The sequence below is a fragment of the Protopterus annectens genome, chromosome 8.part0 (genome assembly GCF_019279795.1).
Source record: "Protopterus annectens isolate FY-2018-M chromosome 8.part0, PAN1.0, whole genome shotgun sequence".
Taxonomy (NCBI): Eukaryota; Metazoa; Chordata; order Ceratodontiformes; family Protopteridae; genus Protopterus; species Protopterus annectens.
Genome location: NC_056741.1, coordinates 859168106 through 859190462, shown reverse-complemented (window position 1 = coordinate 859190462; position 22357 = coordinate 859168106). Strand labels below are relative to the sequence as shown.

General features: G+C 39.0%; 1 protein-coding gene across 1 annotated transcript in view; it reads right to left on the bottom strand.

Moving 5' to 3' along the window:
- The window catches only part of LOC122809114 (vasopressin V2 receptor-like), a 133364-nt gene that overhangs the window by 27174 nt on the left and 83833 nt on the right, over positions 1-22357 (bottom strand). The window contains exon 2 of the mRNA XM_044080363.1: positions 1-235. This exon is cut by the window's left edge and continues 690 nt beyond it. Within this exon, the coding sequence (XP_043936298.1) occupies positions 1-229 (229 nt within the window). The 5' untranslated portion in view covers positions 230-235. The remainder of the gene's footprint in view (positions 236-22357) is intronic.

Sequence of the window (22357 nt, the reverse complement as noted above, 5' to 3'; positions counted from 1 at the left end):
CATGCATTGGAGTGTTATATTTCCTGCGCTTGATTAGGACATAAAGGACCACCAAGTTGCTAAAAGTGGCCAGCACAAAAACTGCAGCCAGGACTGCAACTTCCACCTTGGCAAGTTCCAGATCTCGCTCTGGAAGCAAGCTGGTGTTCGATCCATTGCGAAATGTTCCAGTTGAGATAACCGTTTCAAAGCACGAGTTGTTTCTTTGTGTACTGGAGTTGTCTACCATCCTGTGCTGTAATAACAAAAGAACACACAAAATTAAACAAGTTGTAGTCTTCACAAGGAGTGCTGACCCTTCAGTAAATGTACTACCCCACTGAATTTCTAAATCTGAACAGTACAACTATGACCACTGTTGACATCAAATTACAAAATTGAAATTCTGAAGTTTAACATCATGCTAAATGCATGGAGCAAAATCATAACATGATATGGTTCTGCATACCTCATGCCACCCCTTATCCCTCCCATCTCCCTTTTTATAAACATTTTATTATTTTTTTTTTTTTTTCTGAAAGAAAACATTGCATGTGGCACACACATTATATGCTCTTACCTCTTGGGAACCAGCGCTTTAAGAAGTCTCAGTTCTGTTGTACAGGGAAATGGGGTGCTATGGCGCTTAGTGCAGTGCTTGAACCAAAAGTAAGCCAGCTGTTGAAGAAGCAGTGTGAGTTTGAAGGGCGAACTCCTAATCCCTCCTACAATATAGGCCATCAATTATTGTTTAATGTCCTACAGGTTCATTTGCCGGACCCGCCTTTTTACCCGCTCCCCAAAGATGAAAAGTAATACTTAGGAAACAAAAGTTCTTAAATAAAATTTATGTTCTAATTTCCCCATGAGTGGGAGGAGAAATAAAATGTGAGAGAAGTCATGCCTGACAATTTCTGGTAGGAATAAAGTAGATTTTCTTGAAATCAGAGGGGATGGGTTCTTGCCAGGTCTTCTGCCCCTTGCGTTGCTTTAATCTTTTTAGTCACAGAAATTTCCTTTTACATTACTTTTGGCCCAAACTAAACAGCAACAGCAGCGGTATTTCAGGAATGCAATCTGCTCCATCATCCCTTTTCAATTAAGGGGAGAAAACAGTTTTGCTTCCTTAGGAGTCTCTACTCCCTGTGGATTTTACTTTTGAAGACTCTAGATAACATATGGGACATTAATTTTAAAAGTAAAATAAATGCAAGCAGCTGAGCTTACTTTTAGCAGATTTATTGATTTTCATCTCAGATTTTATCACCTAAGGATTGTACATAGAAACAAAGACCGTGCTACATCTCAGTTTCATCTTACCACTTACCATACATTTTCCTCTAGTATGATATCACAGCTGATTAGTGCATTTTTTCTTTCAAACAATAGTTTAGTCTGAATTAAATATGCCAGATATGCCTTTAATCAAACCTTTTTGCTAGCATCTTTTTGCATCTGTTCTCTTTGTATATGTCAGGTTCAATAAGTAAGCAAGCACATGCATCTGTGGTTAAAGTGCATGTGACTTGAAATGGTAGGACCTTTTCCTATTCATCCTAAAACACTCCTTCCCTTTTATCACTAATTTTATCAAGTTTTATGATCCTTAAAAGAGGGGCTTTGAAGTACGGTAAGAAAACTACCCCTTTGAACCTGGAGGCACTGCTACAGAGTACTTCTGGTTCAGTACATGACTTGGCAACCTGTAAGATCTGTCACCTTGTCCTGCTTGCATAGCCCCCTGCTGGCCACTGTGCAGAATGTTTTCTAATAGTACACCAGTAATTATGACAGACTGCTTCCTGGTTTCAGTAGAAAATCCAGTAACATTATGCAATCTGAGCTCCTTGAGCACAGATAAATGCAGTGATAAATGTATTAAATATAATAAAGATAAACGCACATGTACGGAGTTTGTTATTGTCACTCATATTACTAATTCTTTCTTTTCCATTGCTTCTTTTCTGTAGTATATTTATAATATTCTGACGTGATTTGGAACCTGCTGAAACTGCTTTCTGTAGGCAGACTGTAGTATGGCAGCGATATTGCTATCATGTCTAGAAACCTGATTTACATTCACTAGCCTAACCCCTGGAATTTCATCACATGATAATGGAATTGTATTATTCTAATCACCATAAATCAATTTGTGTGATAACCACACACTTCTTAAGATGTAAAATGGCAGTTGAGAGCACAGGGAGAATATGAAGAATTGCCTCTGTAACTATGGGGAACTTTGCTTCACTAAAGTTTCTGCAGAGCTAACATCTGTCAGAAAAGGAAACACATTCTAGGACTATCAGGTTGGCAGAGTCAAGTATTTCTTACGTGTAAGCAGTGTTTGCTCTCTGTCAATCTCAGTGAAGTGCAGAGTGTTAATGTACTAAGATAACGTGTCCTTACCAGAAGATACAAATCATCTTTTTGACTGCAAGGGAACACGATAGCTGAAATAGCAGCTGACTCCGTCTAAATGTCTGTGTGTTTTATATATTTGCATGCCATCTGTTGGCTTCCTATTAGACTCATTGACATGTGAAGCTCTTTTGCGAAGCTGGTATGATTTGCTTTTTATTTATTTAGTAAGTACCTTGCACGACTGCTGTTAAGACATACTACATACTTGTATAACTTCACCTCATTATAAAGAATGATCCTCCCATGGACCTATAAATGCTAAGAAAAAAAAAAGAAACAAGTTTTGATAGTCTGATAAAAAATTCATGCATAAAGCTATACCCCTGGAACTTAAATACTGTAACACAGTATGAATTAAAGCCAGCTAAATGTCTGCAGCACTAAGTATTAATTATAATAATGCAGAAATACACTGAGTATTAATTATAATAATGCAGAAATACGCTATTAATTACAATAATGCAGATATACACTGAGTATTAATTGTAATAATGCAAATATACACTGAGTATTAATTACAATAATGCAGATATACCTGAGTATTAATTATAATAATGCAGAAATACTGTTGACAGGATCATACTATGCAATGACCTGAGTGTATTCACATTTTGATAAAAAAAGAATCACCGGCCCTTTGAAACTGTGATAGCCATACTTTGAAGTGAGCTCTTGGCAACACTTCCATGTAATAGCTATGTAAATGCCACTTCCACAGTAAGTATCACCATTGCTGTTTTCTGGATCTGTTTAGTGCTGGGTTAGTGTTCCAGAGTCTTGGAAAAAAAGGACTAGTTATAGATAACTGCCTGTGGACATATATAAGGAATATGCAGAAGGCTATTCTGAGAAACAAAAAACAAAAACACCCATATTAATGAGGAAAGCAGATGGAGATGTGAGGGCTTGATGAGTGATACACAACATATCTTGTTCTACTGCAAAGATAGCAAGCCATCTGAAATGGATAACCCTGTAGTCTGCAATGAGCCACGACTGGAGCTAGACACTTTGGACAATCCACTGCATCAAGAGTATTCACAAAGGATAAGGCACAGAACTGATAATATCATCCAGACACATATACAACATTAAGAAACATCTGAAGTTTGGATGAATAGGGGTGTGATACACATCTTTAAATCTGGTGTTACCAGGAATTTGAAAGAGGAAGAACAGGTAACATATTATGAAGTGATATCATTTTGAATTTGGGCACTATCACAAATAGGTTTAGTAAAGAAAGGTCTGTAACTGGTCAACAAGCATTTTCTTTCTTTGCCACTATGAATATTCCTAAATAAAAACCCTTCCCCACCTCGGAAGGAAGGAAGAGTTGGTTTCATTACCCCTTGGGACAGTACATGATGGAGAACAGGTGCAAACAGAGTCTGATATCGAGGATGAGGAATGACCCACTGGAAGGGAGGAATGTCCTGCCACTGCCATGTGTAACCTTGATGAATAATCTTCAGAACATATTTGTCTGAAACATTTTGTTGTCAAACAGAAAAATGGAGATTTTAGACTTTCTGAAAGAAGAAGAAGGGGCCAGAGTAGGAGTGGGTTGCAAGGTCTCTTGAATGGACAGTCAGACTTGTTGGGTTGTCCTTAGGAGGTTTGATACTTTTTTGGAACACCCTTGCCTTTTGTTAAATGTCTGTTTACCTGAATTCTGCTAAGACTGTTAGAATAGTTTTTGCCAATCTTGGATGAGGAAAAAAAAAATCCTTGAATAATATGAAAAAAGAGTTCTGAAAAATCTTGATGCCTTGTATCAGCTTGTCTCTTATATCACACTTTTTGTTCACCTCTGCAGCAGAGGGGCCAAACACTGAACCTCTATCAAAAAAAGATTTTAAAATCCCATTTTTATCATCTAGAAGGTTCTGAGAATGCAGCCATGCAAACTTCTTAAAACAGTACCAGTGGACATAGCCACGGAAGAAGTATCGACAGAGTACTACACACAGCAAACAATGAGCGGTGACCTGTGCAAGAGAAGAAATTGATTTATTTAAAGCAGATTTTTCTTCACAAGAAGAAACTACAGGTGACATTCTTCATACGTAAACAGTTTGTCCAAACTAACTTTAACATATGAGCCTGACAATTCTGCAAATCTGATTTTCAGAATTTTGAGGTATATATGGTGCAGCGGTAGCATTGTCGCCTGACAGCAAGAGGTTCTCCCGTTTGATTTTCGGCTGGAGTGCCATCTGTGTAGAGTCTGCATTTCCTCCTCGTGGTTGAGTGCTGTTCGAAAGACATGTGTAGAATGGGCATGCCTTCATTGAAGGTTGGGTGTCGGGCTGGCACCTCGGTACCATAAAAAGCTACTGCCAATCATTAGCGGAATGGAGTTCTGCTGTGGCGACCCCTAACCAGGAAAAGCCAAAAGAAGAAGAACACAACATATCTTGTTCTGTAGGTTTAAGGAACACGTTTCATGATGACTCATGATGCCATAAATCACAAATCAAGTTTACTGATGGCATAGTACAAAATATTTCATGTGTCACATAAATTAAACTCTCGCATATTGTATTTATCCATTATTTATATTTTTATGTTTGAATAAAATTTTCTATTGAGTGAAGATTTGGGTTTAAGAGGTTGTTATGACTGGCTGTAATAGCTTGTTCTGTTTGGTTATTAGTATGTATGTTTTATGTTTGCAAAATGCAAGCCTGTGCTTTAGATTTTAGCAATTAGTGTGCATTCTGAGAGGTTAGAGGAATTTTTGTAGCTTTGATGATGTGCCAAGAATGAACTTAAATTGTTCTACACACTGTACCAGTTATGTGTTTTTATCATGCCCATTATATGGGGTCTGTTGTTAAAATAAATATTCATACATGTATAAATACATGCATATTTAAGGACAGAATACATGAGCTGAGGAATGAGTTTTGAGATGACTGGAAAAATTACAAATCCCAACAATGTTCTGTTATCTTACAGCTTAATTTATTTCATATATTATGTAAGGTGCATCCCTCTGCGAGAGGTCTATTAAAGAAGTAAACAAGTATAATTTGTATTCCTCTCTCAAAAGCAAGATGACAAATTAGATCTTAATTCTATCTCTCTCTCTATATATATATATATATTTATATATTTATAATCTGCACTGTTTGGAAAGGGACCTTTATTCATATAGGTTTGATTCATATCGTTTGTGCATGAAGTCCTATTCAAAGAGAACATCACAAGTTTTCATCTTTGTGCTGAAATAGGTGAAGCTTTGACAAAGCAATCAGATGCAATGACATGAAAAGAATGAGATCCGTGTCAGATCCGGAACATTCTTGCAAAGGTTAAACCTGTGAGATATCACTTCATATGATTTCCTCTACTACTTGAAGCTATTTCAGCACTTCCCATTTTGCAATGAATCAAAAGCCTTCAGAACTTTCAATATGCCTATTTCACTAAACTAGGTATAAATCCCTATGTCACAAGATGAGTTGCCGACCTGCTCACTGACAGAACCCACACTGTGAAAGTAGCAGACTCCAAATCCAACTTTCAGACCAGTGACAAGTGGAGTACCACAGGGTTCAGTCCTGGGTCCTCTCCAGTTTGGTATCTACTTTTTGGAAGTACAGGCTAACACAGAAGATCTTTGGCTAACGAAGTTCGCAGGTGACTGCAAACTAGGAGCCATAATCAAAACTCCTAATGATGTGGACATTCTACAAAAGGGCCTCACTGAGACAGATGCCTGGTGTCAAAGCCATGGCCTCAATGCCATAAAGTGCACTGTCACCCCCTTTGGTAAAAACTCTGTATCCATGACCTACCACATAGGTGGTAGTCTACATAATACCGAATGTGTGATAAGAGACCTTGGGACACAGGTGGACAGTAGTCTCTCCTTTGATAATCACATCACCACAGTAGTTAGGAAATCCTTCTATGTAGCACACCACATCACAAAAGGTTTCTCATCCAGGAGAAAATAGGTCATTGCTCCCCTCTACTCGTCAGTCATTAGACCCATTATAGAGTACAACGCCCCTTTTGGTATGTACCTCATAAGACATCTACAACAACTAGAAAGACCACAGAATACCTCACAAAGAGGATTACTGGCCTCAAACAGATGCCCTATGCAGACTGTCTCAAAAAGCACCAGCTTTACTCCGTCACATATCACCTACTGAGAGGCGATCTCTGCCTAACATACAAAGCTATGTCAAACCCAGAGCTGCTGGACATGCTCCACTTAAAGAAATTCCAATCCCTCTGAGCTACATGCTCTAGGGACCTAAACCTTGTCACCACAATAAACAGAACATGCTGGAGGGATAAATTCCTGTCTCAGATACTTCCCATATTCCAGAACAAACTACCTGTCTATATCAAACAAAGCTCCTCATTAGTGCTCTTCAAGAAAAATCTTGATGATTGGATGGGAAATAGGAAATTCACCCCGGGGATCACCTCTATGACTCTGCTCAAGAGGGGCACAGGAGAATAATTTTCATGGATGGCGAAAGCCAGGGTACCTTTTTGGCTAGGCTTATATAGGCCCTAGGGCCAATACCCTAGTACCTACCTATGAACCTATGAACCTATGACAAGCAATACACAAAACTAGTACACCACCATGGAAAATAGCTGCCCAACTCCAGAAAGGGAGTATACATTTGAAGACCTCTGAGTAGTAAAATCAGTAAGATTTATTCATTAAATCTAAACAGAGATTTTTTTTATATTGCTTGATTGTACTGTACACCCAACCTAGATTTTTTGAACTCTGAATTAGAAATATTTGCATTATCATCTCATCTCAAGCAAAATAAACTGTGTGTGTGTGTGTATGTGTGTGTGTGTGTCTTTGAGATAGTCACTACAGCCATGGATGAGGGGAAGATGGTGCACACCACCTACCTTGACCTGACCAAAGCCTTCAACACTGTTCCCCACTCAAGCATAGTAGATAAACTCTCTCAACTAGGCATCAATCCATATGTTACCAGATGGGTAGCAAACTGGCTCATTGATAGAACCCACCTTATCAAAATAGGGGAAGCCACCTCAAGCAGTAGACCCATAACGAGCGGTGTACCCCAGGGATCGGTCTTGGGAGCCTCTGTTATTTGGGATATACTTCTATGAGGTGCAGGCCAAAACCAGTGTGCTATGGCTGAACAAGTTTGCATATGACTGCAAGCTGGGTGCAGTCATCAATTCCCCAAGTGATGTGAATGTCCTCCAAGACAGTCTCACCCAAACAAATGACTGGAGCCAGAAACAAGCTGAATGCCAAAAAATCCATCATCCTCCCCTTTGGGGAGAGTGACATCCCCACATATTATCACATTAATAACAATGTCCTAAGTACACAATCAGTAGTGAGGGATTTGGGCATCCAGGTGACTTTTGACCACCATGTTGCTTCCATTGTACGGAAAGTTTTCTACATGGCCCATCTCATAAGTAAGGGTATCTCATCCAGGGACAAAGAGGTCATAACATTCCTGTGTTATTCCATTATAAGGCCAATTATTGAGCACAATCTCCCCTTTGGCATGTACCTTGCAAAGCACATGCAGCAGCTGGAGAGATCACAGAGGTTCCTCATGAGGAGAATCCAGGGCCTCAAACATCTACCCTATAATGATAGGCTAAAAGCCCTGTCCCTCTACTCAGTTTCATATAGACTCCCTCAGAGTTGACCTCTGTCTGGCATACAAAACAATCTCAGACCCTGCCTTGATGGGACTGCTGCATAGCTGCAAGTCAAGCTCCACTTGAGCAACTCGTACATGTGACCTCAACCTGGTCTGTGATATCAATAGGACTTGTTGGTGGGACAGAGTTGTGTCCCAGAGACTCCCCCATCTGTGGAATAGACTCCCTCTTCACGTCAAGCAGAGTACCTCTTTGTCCCTTTTTAAGTGCAACCTGGATAATTGGATGGGAAACAGAAAATACACCCCTGGGATTCCATCTGTGTCCATGCTGGACAGGGGCTTTGGGTACTGACTTGTCTAAACATGGGCTAAACTCTTGGCTAGGCTTATAAGGGCCTTAGGGCCAATAGCTTAGTAACCTCCAATGATCCTATGATCCTATGCAAAAGCTGTCTTTTAAAAGAAATATGTAAGATAATAACACTGTATCAGAAATGAAATAATCTTATGCATAAACTATGTCATGTATGTTATTTCTGTGCCTGTTCCAAGTTTTAATAGACATACAAATAGACTTATATATGGACCCATGAATTAACACACACACACACACACACACACACACACACACACACACACACACACACACACACACACACATAACAGTACCTATTGTTAACAGACTTGAGTGTGTGTGTGATATGGTTGATTCTGGCACCTGACAAACAACGAAGTGACTTTCTCCTTATCCAGCCTGGTGAGAGGCACATCTGTGCGTCTCACAATGGAGTTTCCTATGATTAATATGTTGGGTTTATGGTTAGGCCATAGTGGTTGTGAGACACTGGTGTGTGGATTATGCATGGTATGTGGTGTAGAGGGATGTAGAGTTCTCATGTGTTTTTGCATCTGAGGTCTCCTTTGTTTTGGTTTCTTTTTGTTGAGAACCTCCGCATATGTGGGTGTGTGTGTTGTGTAGTTTTGGGTTGTGATTGAGGTCTAGTGATTGTGTTGACAACCTTCTCAGTGCCATATATACTGGCTTGTGAGGCAGAGAGCATAGACTCTAGCTTCTTTATGTGATTGCATCTCTCACAAATTGTGCTCCTAGGTGGTAGTAGTAGATGGTTGTCCATGTACATGAGGCAGTTGCTACACTGTCTCAGGATGCCCATATCAACCAGGCTGGCAGGAGAACCCATAGGAAATTGTCCATCTTTATTTGTCAGAATCTGAGGGAGAGAGGCCAGGGAGAGCTAAGGGGGTAGGCCTAAAGCCCAAGTGCTTAAACCAAAACTAAGAGGCTTAGAATAACACTTAAAATTTAAACAGGCTAAAAACAAGCAGTAATAAATGCAGCAGAACAAGCAGTAGAAAAACCAAGATGAAGAGATAGAGTGGAGGAGGAAACACAAATACTGTAAAAGCAGCTGAACAAAGTTTTTTTTTTTTTTAGTAAAGTGGAAAGGGAGAAAAGATAGAAAGATAATTCAAGGTTAAGAAACTAAGGTTGTTGGCCTTCCCAAATGTTCTCTCTGTATTAGGTAGAATGAGCTAATGACACTGGACTGGGAAGAGTGTCCCAGATCAAATTTACAGTAGGGGTGGGCAACTGCAAAGCTACCAAGTATAAGAAAAAGACACCAATGGGAGAAAGGGTGGGAAACTATGCTACAGCTGCTAGCTACACTATTTTAGGCAGAAAAAACTCCATTTCTCTCTGACCTTCTTCAGTTCAGTCTTGAAGATGACTTGAGAGTGCTTTTTTGTTCAGATAATAGCTGTTGTGTCACCGTGATCTAACTTATTTGTAATTGGCTGTTTCTATAAAATCAATAGAGTTTGTATTTCATGCTTTGCAGGAGCACCTCACAGAACCAATAATTTCCCATTGATTACAATTTTGCACAGTGGTCCAGATTTTGTGAATTTTGAAATACAAGCTCTCTGTAGAATTAACTGTGTTCTCAGTATCTTGAACTGCCTTGAGGATGAAGTTTTCAAGTAAGACACCTTTTCTCTTGCACTACTAGTATGGGTACCTAAAAGAAAATTATGTTACTTCTATCCCCTACTTATGATTCACCACTTAGGAGTCTCCTGCCTGTGATTTGTTGAGATGGACTTTTCCGTATGCTGCCATTTATGTACATTGTCCAGCATGGAAAGGGAAAATGACCTTATGTTGTCTGACAGGGGCAAAATCTCTCCATTGACTCAAGTTATAAAGGTTTTATGCATGTTTGCCTGTTATCACTTGTCACTTTCTTACATGAGGGCTATGTCTTACACTGGAGGGAAGGAGAAAGGGAAGTCTGAAAATTGGGAGAAGCCAAGAAAAGTTGGAGCACTTAATGGTGCTTAGTGCTGGGTTTTATGCATGCATCTCAATGACTGCACCTTTGAACTAAGATGGAATAGGGGGTATTTAGACAGTAGATTGAAAGTAAAATGATATTCAGAACACAGAAGAAGAACTAACAAGGCTAACTCAAATCATGACTGGATAGTATTACTTAGAAGTACAATAAGTGTGGTAGGAAGATGACCATGCTATGAGAAGTAATACAAGAGGGGAGCTCAGCATTTCTACTATCTCAGAAATCAGAGTCAATATCAAGTATGTAGGAATATAGACATTCCTATGTATGGATCGTTTACAAATGACAGGTGGAAACAAAGAAGGTAGAGTAGCAACCTACTTAAAGGGAGTCATCAGTTGTGAGGTTAGACATGAGGAGAAGGAACATCCATGAATGGGACAAGGGAATTAGCAGAGTCAGAACGTAGGATACGCACACTGGCATTTAAGATAAAGGAAGAGGAAGAGGATGAGTACTTGTAAACTGATGGAGTGTAGCATCCCCAGACCTACAAAGGAAAAATGATTACAACTGGATGACCGAATAAAATAATGGAGTAGAAGGAAGAGGATAATATTCGGGGAGGGGGTAAATCTGCTAAGAGAATGAGCATAATGGGAAACTCTAAGCTCCAGGGTAGATTGGGATCTTACACCAAGGTGGGGGGGGGGGTCTGGCAACTCATATGGGCTTGTACCAGAAAGGATATAATTCTGCATATGGCCCTATCCAGAGGGGTTCAGGTGTGTCTAGATTAAGGTACCATCAGCCAGTAGTGATTATGCAATTACTTGTGTGTGTGCTCATGTGTGTGTGTGTGTGCTCATGTGTGTGTGTGTGTGTGTGTGTGTGTGTGTGTGTGTGTGTGTGTGTGTGTGTGTGTGTGTGTGTGTGTGTGTGTGTGTGTGTGTGTGTGTGTGTGTGTGTGTGTATGTACATGTATATATGGGGGGTGCAAAAACAGAGATAACAGTGAGGGATTCTTAGAAGACTGTATTATGTTGTGCTGGGAGGACAGTGAATAGAATGTGTCAGGGGAATGGGAAAAAATGAGGTATAAACAAGGTATAGAAATGGGTCAAGGGTAGACCACTTAAGGTTATGGTCAAGAGTGTGAGAAAGAAGTAAAAACAAGCTATAGAAATTGGTCGGGGTAGAACATTTAAGGTTATGGTCAAGAGTGTGAGAAAGAAGTAAAAAAGACAAATAAAGAAGAATCCCAATGTAGCTATATATAAATGTGGGTCAACAAATTAGGGCACGACATAGGGCCAGAAAGAGGTGGAAAAATGGGTAAGGGTAATGGAGGAGGCATAACACAAGAAGGTAAACTGAAATGCAACAATGATGCTGAGGCCAGCAAAGGCAAGAAATTGAACTAGGAGAAGGGCTGAAAAGAAAAGCAAAGTTTTATGATTGGTTATAGATGAACTTGACAAGAAATACAAGGAGAATTGGTCTGTTTGAACTTCTGCAAGACATTTGACTCAATCATACACAGGAGACTAACAGTAGAACTAGAAGGTTTTAGGGTAATATCACGACTGAGGAACAGGACAGCTGCTTGGTTGAACAGTAAGACAAAACAGGGTCATGGAGAAAAGGACGATGACAGGAATTATGAAGGTTAATACTTGAGTACTACAGGGCTCTGTCCTGGGTCCAGTACTATTCAATGTGCTTCTCTCAGACTTAAGCAATGGAGTAGAGAAACAGCCTCTTTGTTAATTATACAGAAGATAGGCATAACAGTGGAGGATGAGGGGAAGAATTAGTTGTGGATCATGGTTATGCCAGCATCACCTTTCAGAGCTCATTTTTACCATGCTTTACCACACTGTGTAGACTGAAGTTCACATTCTAGGTCATTCAACAATAGGCAGTGCTACTCACATTGTGTACATCCTTTTTCTCCCCATCTCTCTGCAGCTAACTATCAATTGACACCAGTTCTCCATGTTCAACTGGTCTACTGGACCTCCTTTAGCCTACCCTGAGCTGTACTTGACCCAAGTCTCAGGACAGGGAGGAGATTGAGGTTGCTGGAGCCCCTTCATCCCGCTCCCCCACGGCAGCTTTGTAAGCTCCACGATGACTGCCACCAGGAGATGCAAGCATGGTGTGCAGATAAGCAAATTCTTGTCCAAGCAACTCATGGATTACATAGCTCAGCAGGCTGTTCAGTTTATTGTAATGAAACAGACTACATCCCTCCTACCAGGACAGGTGAACCAGCATCCTTTGCCCACTCCAATTATTCCACACCTGGTTCCTCCAGCACCCTTTCTATTAATCAAACTTGTTCATCTGGGACAAAGTAAGGGCTTTTTACCTCTATGCTATGGGACCAGATTCACATTGTGCACATCTGCACACTATCCAGAAACAGACTTATATGATTTTATTCCTAGAAGCACTCATGTTAAGCCAGAGTAAGATTTTGTCCCATATTACAGGATGGAATATTTCTTCATCAGTTCTGCAGTAATATATACAGCATGGCATCTGACTATTGATGAAAAATGGATCACATCTTGCACTGCGGTGACTCATCTTCCTGGTAGCCCAGTTTCTGCAGCAAGAATCATTTTTTTTTTATTGTGCTGTTCTTCGGTAGAAGGGATAGCTCTTTATTTTGAGGCATGCCTTATACAAAATTAAGAGAAAGTTTTTATTCTTCCAGTAAAAAGTGGTAACAATTTTTTTCTGGTGATTACAGACCACATGTCACATTACATGACCTAGGAGAAAAAGGCAGTGCTGCTAATCCAAACACATAGCTCTGTTTTTCTTTCTTTCTATCTTTTTTTTTCCTATCCAGACAGGTCTTTCACTCATCTGTGCTACAAGACCAATGAAAAACTAGTCATCCTATATTATAGCAGAGATCTCTGCCCCCCACGCCCCCCCCCCCACATCTCTCTTTCTCTCTCTCTCACTTCACCATAGATTGTCACTAAAACATCCATGTAGTGGGGATTCAGGGAACGTGCACAAAATACAGTCGCTTTCCGTCTCAGTGTTGTCACTTAACTTCTTGGCCCATAATGATTCATTAGTACCTCTTTAGACAGATTTGTTTTCATTACAGGTTATATTACTGATGGCTTTCTAGTATATATTTAGGAGCTTGGAGTTTCACTTGTTCCAGATTGTTTTCACGTTTCTAAATACAGACTAGCATAGCTCAGCTCTATAACAGAATGTTATGAATGCTGGTCAGGGGAAACTGCGCACATGGAAAACTAAACAATTCAGTATTCTGTTTCTCCCCTGTGCAGTTTATTTCAACAACCATTGCTCTTTCCTGTGCTAAACTTCTACCAAAATTGTCACTGCCACAATAAATAACAACTTGTGTAATATGCTATTCTGTGGTCTATGCTCATAAAACAGTTTCCCCTGTGGCTACTCTAAACTGCTGAAGAACCGTAAACGGAAAAGCTTGACTGTCATTATTCAGCTAATGAGGAGACCACCTGTGTCTAAGCACAGTTCAAAGCAAAGCTTCACAGCTGGTACTGGGCACTGTATAGCATGGAAAAATGTGAGAAGTTAAATGCACTGCGGATGTCAGTATGGAAGAGAAGCATGAGTGCTAAAACGGAATGACGAAACTAAAAGGTAAACCTCTTAGGGGAACACACTGACTAGTTAAACAAAGCAGTGTAAGTCAGACAACAACCCTGGCACAACTCCTTCAACCTGTGACCCTAGAAACTGCTCAGTTTGGTAACTTTGTATCTAATTCATGTTGAACCACTGTTGCATACATACTTTGGTGTTAGAGTCTGCTTTTGGAGCATGAATTTGTTGTGATACAAGTTCTTATCAGCTGTTTTGAGGAAGCATGCATGACTGAACTTAATCTAAACTTTTCATGGAATGCAGTAGTTTATCTGTTTGCATGTTCTCCCCAAGTCTGCCAGGATGTTCTCCAGGTACTCCATGCCCTGCCTCCCCCACTTCCAAAAAATTGACCAGGCTACACTAAATTGCATTCATATATTGTATGTACTGATGCCATTCTGTCCAGGGTTGTAGCTGAAGAAAGTGTATGCACCATCCTACTTACATCATTAACAAATGATGCAATAAAATAAATAAATTCAGCCAGTGTGTACGCCTTCTGTATGTCATGTTGAATGTTGCATACCTGAAAATGGTAGCTAATATCTGTACTGCATAACAAGGTATCCATACTCCATTATGTGTAACTCCTGAAAATTCCATGACATAACAGTATCTGTTCAGTAATACATAACACTGTCTGCACAGTCATGCATAATGCTGTCCACTCTGCAACATATAAAGGCATCCACACTGTAATATTACAGCACTGCGCCAGTCACACATCAGACCACAGAAAAGAAATATTCAATGTCAAGTAACTCTGTCATTCTAGAAGACTCCCAAAATGATATTATAATTCCTCATTTATTATGTATTTATTTCCATTTATTTACCAGGAAAGTCCAACTGGGCAAACAAGCACCTTTTCAGCATTGGCCCAAGGAGCACAAATCTTCGTTATGTCAACACACAAAATGTTTGCTGTTATGCTACATTCCATATGCAAACCCTATAAAATGACTATTTTCAGGAAGTAAAGTAACGTTACTGTGAGAAAGTCAAAATAGTCCATCTGGTGACCATCAGTGTCATCAGAAAGTACTTCAGATGACCTAAGTACATAAAGTTAGTTTATATACTGATCAGACTTCATAGCTGTATATTTCACAGAAGGTATGAGAAACTGATTTGCAAAGTGTAAGGACCATTTGTAAAAAAGATCTGCGGTGGTGGTGCTGCGGTAGCGTTGTCGCCTCACAGTAAGACTCTAACCGGTTCAACTCTCAGCTAGAGCGTCGTCTGCGTGGAGACATGCGTGAATGGGCGTACCTTCGTTGAAGGTTGTGCATCAGGGCTGGCAACTCAGCATGTAAAAATCAACTGCCAATCATTAGCGGACCGGAGTTCTGCTGTGGCGACCCCTAACCGAAATTCAAAATCCTGATGTTAAGGGATTTTGAGTTAGCGCTTCTGGTGTTGCGGTTCAGGTAAGTATGTGTGTAAGTGTGTTTATGAGAGGCTTTAGTGTGTGTAAGTGTGTGTTGTGACTGTGGTGTGTGTGTGTATGTGTGTGTGTGTGTGTGTGTGTGTGTGTGTGTGTGTGTGTGTGTGTGTGTGTGTGTGTGTGTGTGTGGGACTGTAATGTGTGGGTGTGGGTGTGAGTTTGCCTTGTGTATATGTTTGTGCGATCTTGGAGTTAGAATAATAAAGTAGGGGTGTGGGGGGGCACAGTGTAGGGTGGTTTGTTTGGTTATGGGGGAGGGTGTGTGTATGTTTGTGTGTGTGCTGTATGTGTGTATTAGTTTCGCAATTTTGAATTTCGAGCTTTCAGTGTTTCGGTAATGTGGGGTTTTGGGCATTTCATCTCGGTATTTTGGGAGTAGGGATTCTGTGCGTTCAGGATTTAGTAGGGGACCTATATATATATATATATATATATATATATATATATATATATATAAATATATACATATATTTATTTATATATATATATATATATATATATATATATATATATATATATATGAATCAGTCTTCCCCATTTGATGTAGTATGTTGAAAATCTATCTTAAATGATTTCACTGGCCAGCTGGTCTATATAGCTTCAACTTTGTACAGTTTTAGAGCCACGCATCATAAGGTGCTTTAGATGTCATCTTCTGAAAGTTTTAATGTTCTCCTTTATGATCTACTTAACTTTGTAAGCAAATTGCCAAAAGATACACAAATCAAAAACATAAAATTCAAGACAAATTCAACCATAAATACCTATAATAAGATCAATCACTCCATCACCCCAGGAAAAAAAAAAACAGCAGCTATTAGCAAAATTACCCCACAACCACAGTTAGAGTACAGCTTACCTTCCTTGTTTATGTTTCAGTGCTTCATAGGAAAAAAATATTACTAAGGACTTATAACCCATAGCTGGAATCTGTTGCTTTATCCTCTTTTCATCCCAAAGAGAACACTGCTTCATAGGTCTTAATCATTCTGAATGAATTCATAGGCAAAAATGCGCTGCCCTTCCTTCACCTGCTTACACAATAAACAAAGCTGTAAATGACAACACCTGCCTTACACCTGGCCTGACATTCTTAATAAAAACACCATCTCAGTCCCATTCATATGCAAACAGTGCAACTGCACTTCAAAGACCCACCAATAACCTAGTTTCAACTGACCTAGCATTCTTAATCCTAGGTGCCAAACTATGGTACATATACCCAAATGATATGAGAAGGTGTATATCATACAAATCATTCAGGATAAAACAGAAAAGAGACACATTTGTAGCATCCATCTATAACCAAATTAATTTTACATAACCATTTGTAAGATATGCCTGTCTGCACCTTTCCTGAGTGTAGTCATTTATCAAATGATAACTAGTATTCATCACATTTTATGCATTATAAAAAAAAAATCTTACTTTACCTTGCTACTGTGTAAGAAACAATGTGCATTTCTTGAGTTGCGTATGTGTATAGTGTATTATTTTCCCCTCAACATTACCTGATAGAAACACTATATATTTTTGTCTCTCCTTATTTATATGTTTTTTACAACTTGTGAATTTATTACAACTTTGTGCACTCTATGCTTCATGAATATCTTATAAATGTCTTTTTTTTCTGTCACAAGTAATCCTGGCCTATGGCTGAAAAGCATCCTTCTAAGACCCATCTGCTGCCAAAGTTATCAAACCCAATAAATAATCTTTGAACAAGAATCACACAAGCTTTACAGGCCGGCATTAAAAGGTGCATACCTGACATGTGACAACAGTTTGGGCCAAAAATAATGAAAGGACAATTAGTAAAACTGGTGCAGTAACGTACAGCATAGTGGCTACATAGGAACAAAATTTCCAGAAATTATCAAGTAGTAGTGCTAAAAAGTCTAAACAGCAGCAAGAACCAATTCTGTTTTAATTTTTATAGCAAATCCCAAGGCTGTCAGACACTTACTCTGTGAAATGCATGGGCACGTTGAAGCTGCTGCAGGTGTAAATGTATGATGGTTTTTCATAGTAAAGACTGGTGAATCCCTCATTATCCTGCTTACTTCCTTGTCATTTTTCAAGTAAAAAATAAATTGCTTTGGTATGTCTGCTTATTTATTTTTTACGTTGCTAATGGGACTTGCATTGGTAGAAAATCAGTATACAATATCTAAATTAATTGAAAGACGGTAATAACTACACAGTAATAACGATAAAACATTTATAAACTTCAGCGCCATAACTATTGAACTCTACAGTAAAACCTCAAGGAGTTTAAAAATGTACGATTTACCCAGATGTGTAAAACTGATGATCTGATGATTTTTTTTTATACTTGAGAGGGTTGTTGACATACAGCAGATGCTGTCTCTGGTTTCAGAAGAGGGTAAAACATGCTAACGGTAAATTATGCTGTCACTGATATTTTAAACCAACCCATAAGAAAAGGCTACGTATGGGCAGGGCATATGAAATAGTTGATCACTCATTATTTATAAGTACAAAAATGGAACCACGACCAACCTGGAAACAAACCTTTTATTCACAAAATTGAAGCGCTTTTCGGCTCACTGTAGTTAGCCTTCTTCAGAATAAATTAAACAGCAAACTGCACATTCTTTATATAGTAAAAAAGGTGCAAAATCTCAATAATTAAATATCTCATTAAACAATTAAGTATAAAATTTTAAAAAATTTAGCGTTTTAAAGTGCAAGTGCATACTTTTCTCAGTTAGACTCAAAACACCTATCTCTACAAAACTAAAGATAGTTCAATGCACTAAAATTACTAAGATTAACATAAAACATAAGCATGAACATGCATCCAGTGTACATCTTCATATGACATTAAATGTATTAAAAATATGCAGAAATCAAAACTTAAACGATGTATGTAATGTATGAAAAACATATTAAAACACACATATTAAGTGTGTTAAAAACCTATCTCGCCAAACTTTTTAATTTCAAAAGGACACCAATAGAAAGGGCATCATTCAGCCCAGGGAACCTACCTGCATCTAATTTAACCTGCCATTTCACTTCTAATTCCAGTAGCTTAAAGGAGTGTGGACCCCCCTAGGGTTACATTCAATATTATCGATCACTATAAATTTAAATGAATGGTCAGTATAAAGATTAATATGTTTCGCTAATGCGTTGTCAGCCTTCTTATGATTGATGGCATACATATGTTCGTAAATTCTATCTCTGAGCCTCCGCTCAGTTTTTCCTACATAGAAGGCAGAACAACAGGTGCATTTAGCTAAATAAACAATATCTTTAGAGTTGCAGCTGTACTTGTTAAGTAATTTATACTTAATTCCGTCTATCATGAAGAAGTTATTGACGTTTATGTGTCTACACATATTACATGCCTCACACTTGGACATCCCAGTCATCTTTTTCATAGAAGCAGCCCAAAACTTTAACATGTCTTTTAAATTACGGCCACGTTTGAAAATGACACTAGGTGTATGTCCGATTTTATCTAGTAAATTCGAGTTGTTTCTAAACACATTCCAATTATTTTTTAAGATGTTAATACACAAAGGACTAACTTTAACATAAGTTGTAGAAAAATTATTAAGCCTATTAAGGTTAGTATTAATAATGTGTTTTGAAACATTGGTATCTTCACCTCTCAAGTTGGTAGTGTTCAAATTATCGGTACTAGGGCGTTTGCTAGCCAATAAAGGTTCAAAAATATTACTTTCTCTCTTTGATTTAACCTCGGCTATCATTTCTTCCAAGAGCTCCACCGGATACTCTCTTTTAATGAATGCCTCTTTTAAAAATAGGCATTCTTCCTCAAATTCAGAATCGAGAGTAACTATTCGGGCTGCTCTTACTAATTGCCCTTTTATGACCGCCTTCTTTTGGTAAAAAGGATGACAACTTGAGAAGTGAAGAAAAGTGTTTGAGTAAGTAACTTTGTGATAAATTCTGGCTGAATAACTATTCATTTCAACATTTTTTGCTAAAAGTATTTTAGTGCATTGAACTATCTTTAGTTTTGTAGAGATAGGTGTTTTGAGTCTAGCTGAGAAAAGTATGCACTTGCACTTTAAAACGCTAAATTGTTTTAAATTTTATACTTAATTGCTTAATGAGATACTTAATTGTTGAAATTTTACGCCTTTTTTACTATATAAAGAATGTGCAATTTGTTGTTTAATTCATTCTGAAGAAGGCTAACTACAGTGAGCCGAAAAGCGCTTCAATTTTGTGAATAAAAGGTTCGTTTCCAGGTTGGTCGTGGTTCAGTTTTTGTGTTTTGCAAGTTTGTTTTCGTGGAGTCTTTTTTAAAAAATTATTTATAAGTAGACAGAAAATAACAGGGTTTTGAGGAGGGTAAATCATAGACACAAGGTACAGGGTTTGATTGAAATTGACAGCAACACATTGAGCACTGGAGGTAGATCACAAATACGGAGGTATCTCACAGAGGTGGAAAGCCTGGCTTTATAAGGCAAACAGACAAAGCTCTTAATGTGACCCAGGTGACCAGGGTTGAGTTAGCAACTCCAGCACTGGACAACAAGGCAGGGAGGGAGAGGACTGAAGGGGTGTGGTCTGCTTACCTTTCCTATGGAAGTGAGGAACATATTGGGTGGAGACCAGAGAAACTGCTTTCTGTGATAGAGGGATTGGTCAGGATTGCCTTCTGGTGGCATTCCTTGTGGAATAGAAAGACAACCAGAGTAGATAGTCCATTGCATGTGTCCTTCTAGCTCTGCAAGCTGGATGTTCATGGGAATGGTAGGGCCAAAAGAAGAAAAACCTTCAAACCACCCTAATGGCTGTTTCAATGACAGCTCCTCCTGGTTGCCCTTACACTAGTGATTTGGAACAAATGAAGCAATTGGGAAGGAGTAGGCTGATGATTGACAAGCACTACAACCCATAACACTAGTTTTATATGCTATATTTTTTAATTTTTTTATATGCAATTCCTTTCATAGCATCTTGACATTCATTTGCATTCATTTCTGAGGCCATTAGCATAGGATGAGTACCATGTTATTTGTCCAGTTGTCTGGTCTTTGCAAATTGGGTTTCAGAATTGACCCCATCCCTTTGTTTTGATGCTAACATCACTATTTCCTGTAATAATCCATGCTATTTATTTCTGAATACCCTCGCCCACCACTACCACCACCAAATTATTAAGTACTTCATGGGAATCCAGACAGCCTAAATCAATAGCTTCCTTCAAAAAGAAAGTTGTGACTAGAGGACAAAATTTGAAGATAAAAAGTAAGTTGATCAGGGAGATAAGATGAATTATAATTTCAGAGAAAGGTCGCTGGATAACTCGAATAACTTTCTATAAGATGATGCTTGGTTAAAATGGTGCCAGAATTAACAGACATAAAAGCAGTTCTTTAGTGTGGAGGAAAATTACCTTGTAAACTTAGATTTGTAACTTAATTAAATAATTGGGGAAACAACAGTCTTTGTCAGTGCTGTCTCAGATGCGCATTCCAGTGTATTTTCCTGATTTAAGTCCATGTCTTGTAAATCTTATATTCATTTTATTGCATCATTCTCATGATTCACTTCTAAAAATAGTTGCAGTTAGTGATTAGTATGTCTACCCTGACAACTCAATTAAACAAAAACAGGCACTTATTAGGTTCAAAGGTTCATAGGTGTGTACTAGGCTAATGGCCCTGGGGCATTTACAAGCCTAGTCATAGGATTACCCTAGCTCCGTGCCACCCGACCTTAGATCCCAGTGCATCTGTCGAGTAGAGCCACTGGAGTTATCCCTGAGATGATGTTTCTATTTCCTATCCATTCATCAAGATTTCTCTTGAAAAGGGTCAGCAAGGTGCTCTGCTTGATATGTATTGGAAGTCTATTCCATAGCATGAGCAGTCTCTGGGTTATGAACCTGTCCATCCAGTACATTCTGTTGATTGTGGTAATGACGTTGAGGTCTCTGGAGCATGTGGTGTGGAGAGATTGGGATTTCTTTATATGTAGCATTTCTAACAAAGCTGGGTCAGACATGGCTTTGTAAGTCAAACAGAGATAGTATCTAACCAGGTGATATGAGACAGAGAATAGTTGGAGTTTTTTTGAGTCTGTCCATAGAGGACAAGGCCTAGGATCCTCTTTGTGAAATACTTTTGCGGCCTCTCCAGTTGTTGCAGGTGTCTAGTGAGGTACCTGCCAAATGGGGCATTGCACTTGATGATTGGCCTAATGAAGGAAGAGTAGAGGGAGACAATGACCTCTTTCTTCCTGGATGCAAAACCCTTAGAAATGAGATGTGCCATATAGAAGGACATTCTGACCACAGTGGCAATGTGGTGATCAAAAGAGAGGTTGCTGTCAACCTGTGTTCCCAGATCTCTTATAATGCCTTCTGTGTTCAGTGGACTAGCATTGATGTGGTAATTCATGGGGACCGGGTTTTTCCCAAAGGGGATGACAGATTTTTTTTAGCAGTCGTTGTTCTCAGTGAGGCCATTCTATAGGATGTCAACATCACTTGGGGAGTAAATAATAGCTCCTAACTTGCAATCATCTGTGAACTTTGTCAGCCAGAGTCCCTTCATGTTGGCCTGGACTTCAGAGAAGTAAATACCAAACAGAAGAGGACCCAGGACTGAACCCTGTGGGAGTCCACTCATGACTAAGCAGCAGTCTGACTTGGAGTCAGCTACTTTCACACTGTGGGTTCTATCTGTGAGCCAGTTTGCAACCCACCTAGTGATACAGGGGTTGATGCCTAGCTTACTGAGTTTTTCTATGATTCCTGGTTGGGGAATGGTATCAAAGGCCTTGGCCAGATCAAGGTAGGCTGTATGAACCACCTTGCCTTAATCCACAGCTCTGGTGACTGACTCAAAGAAGTC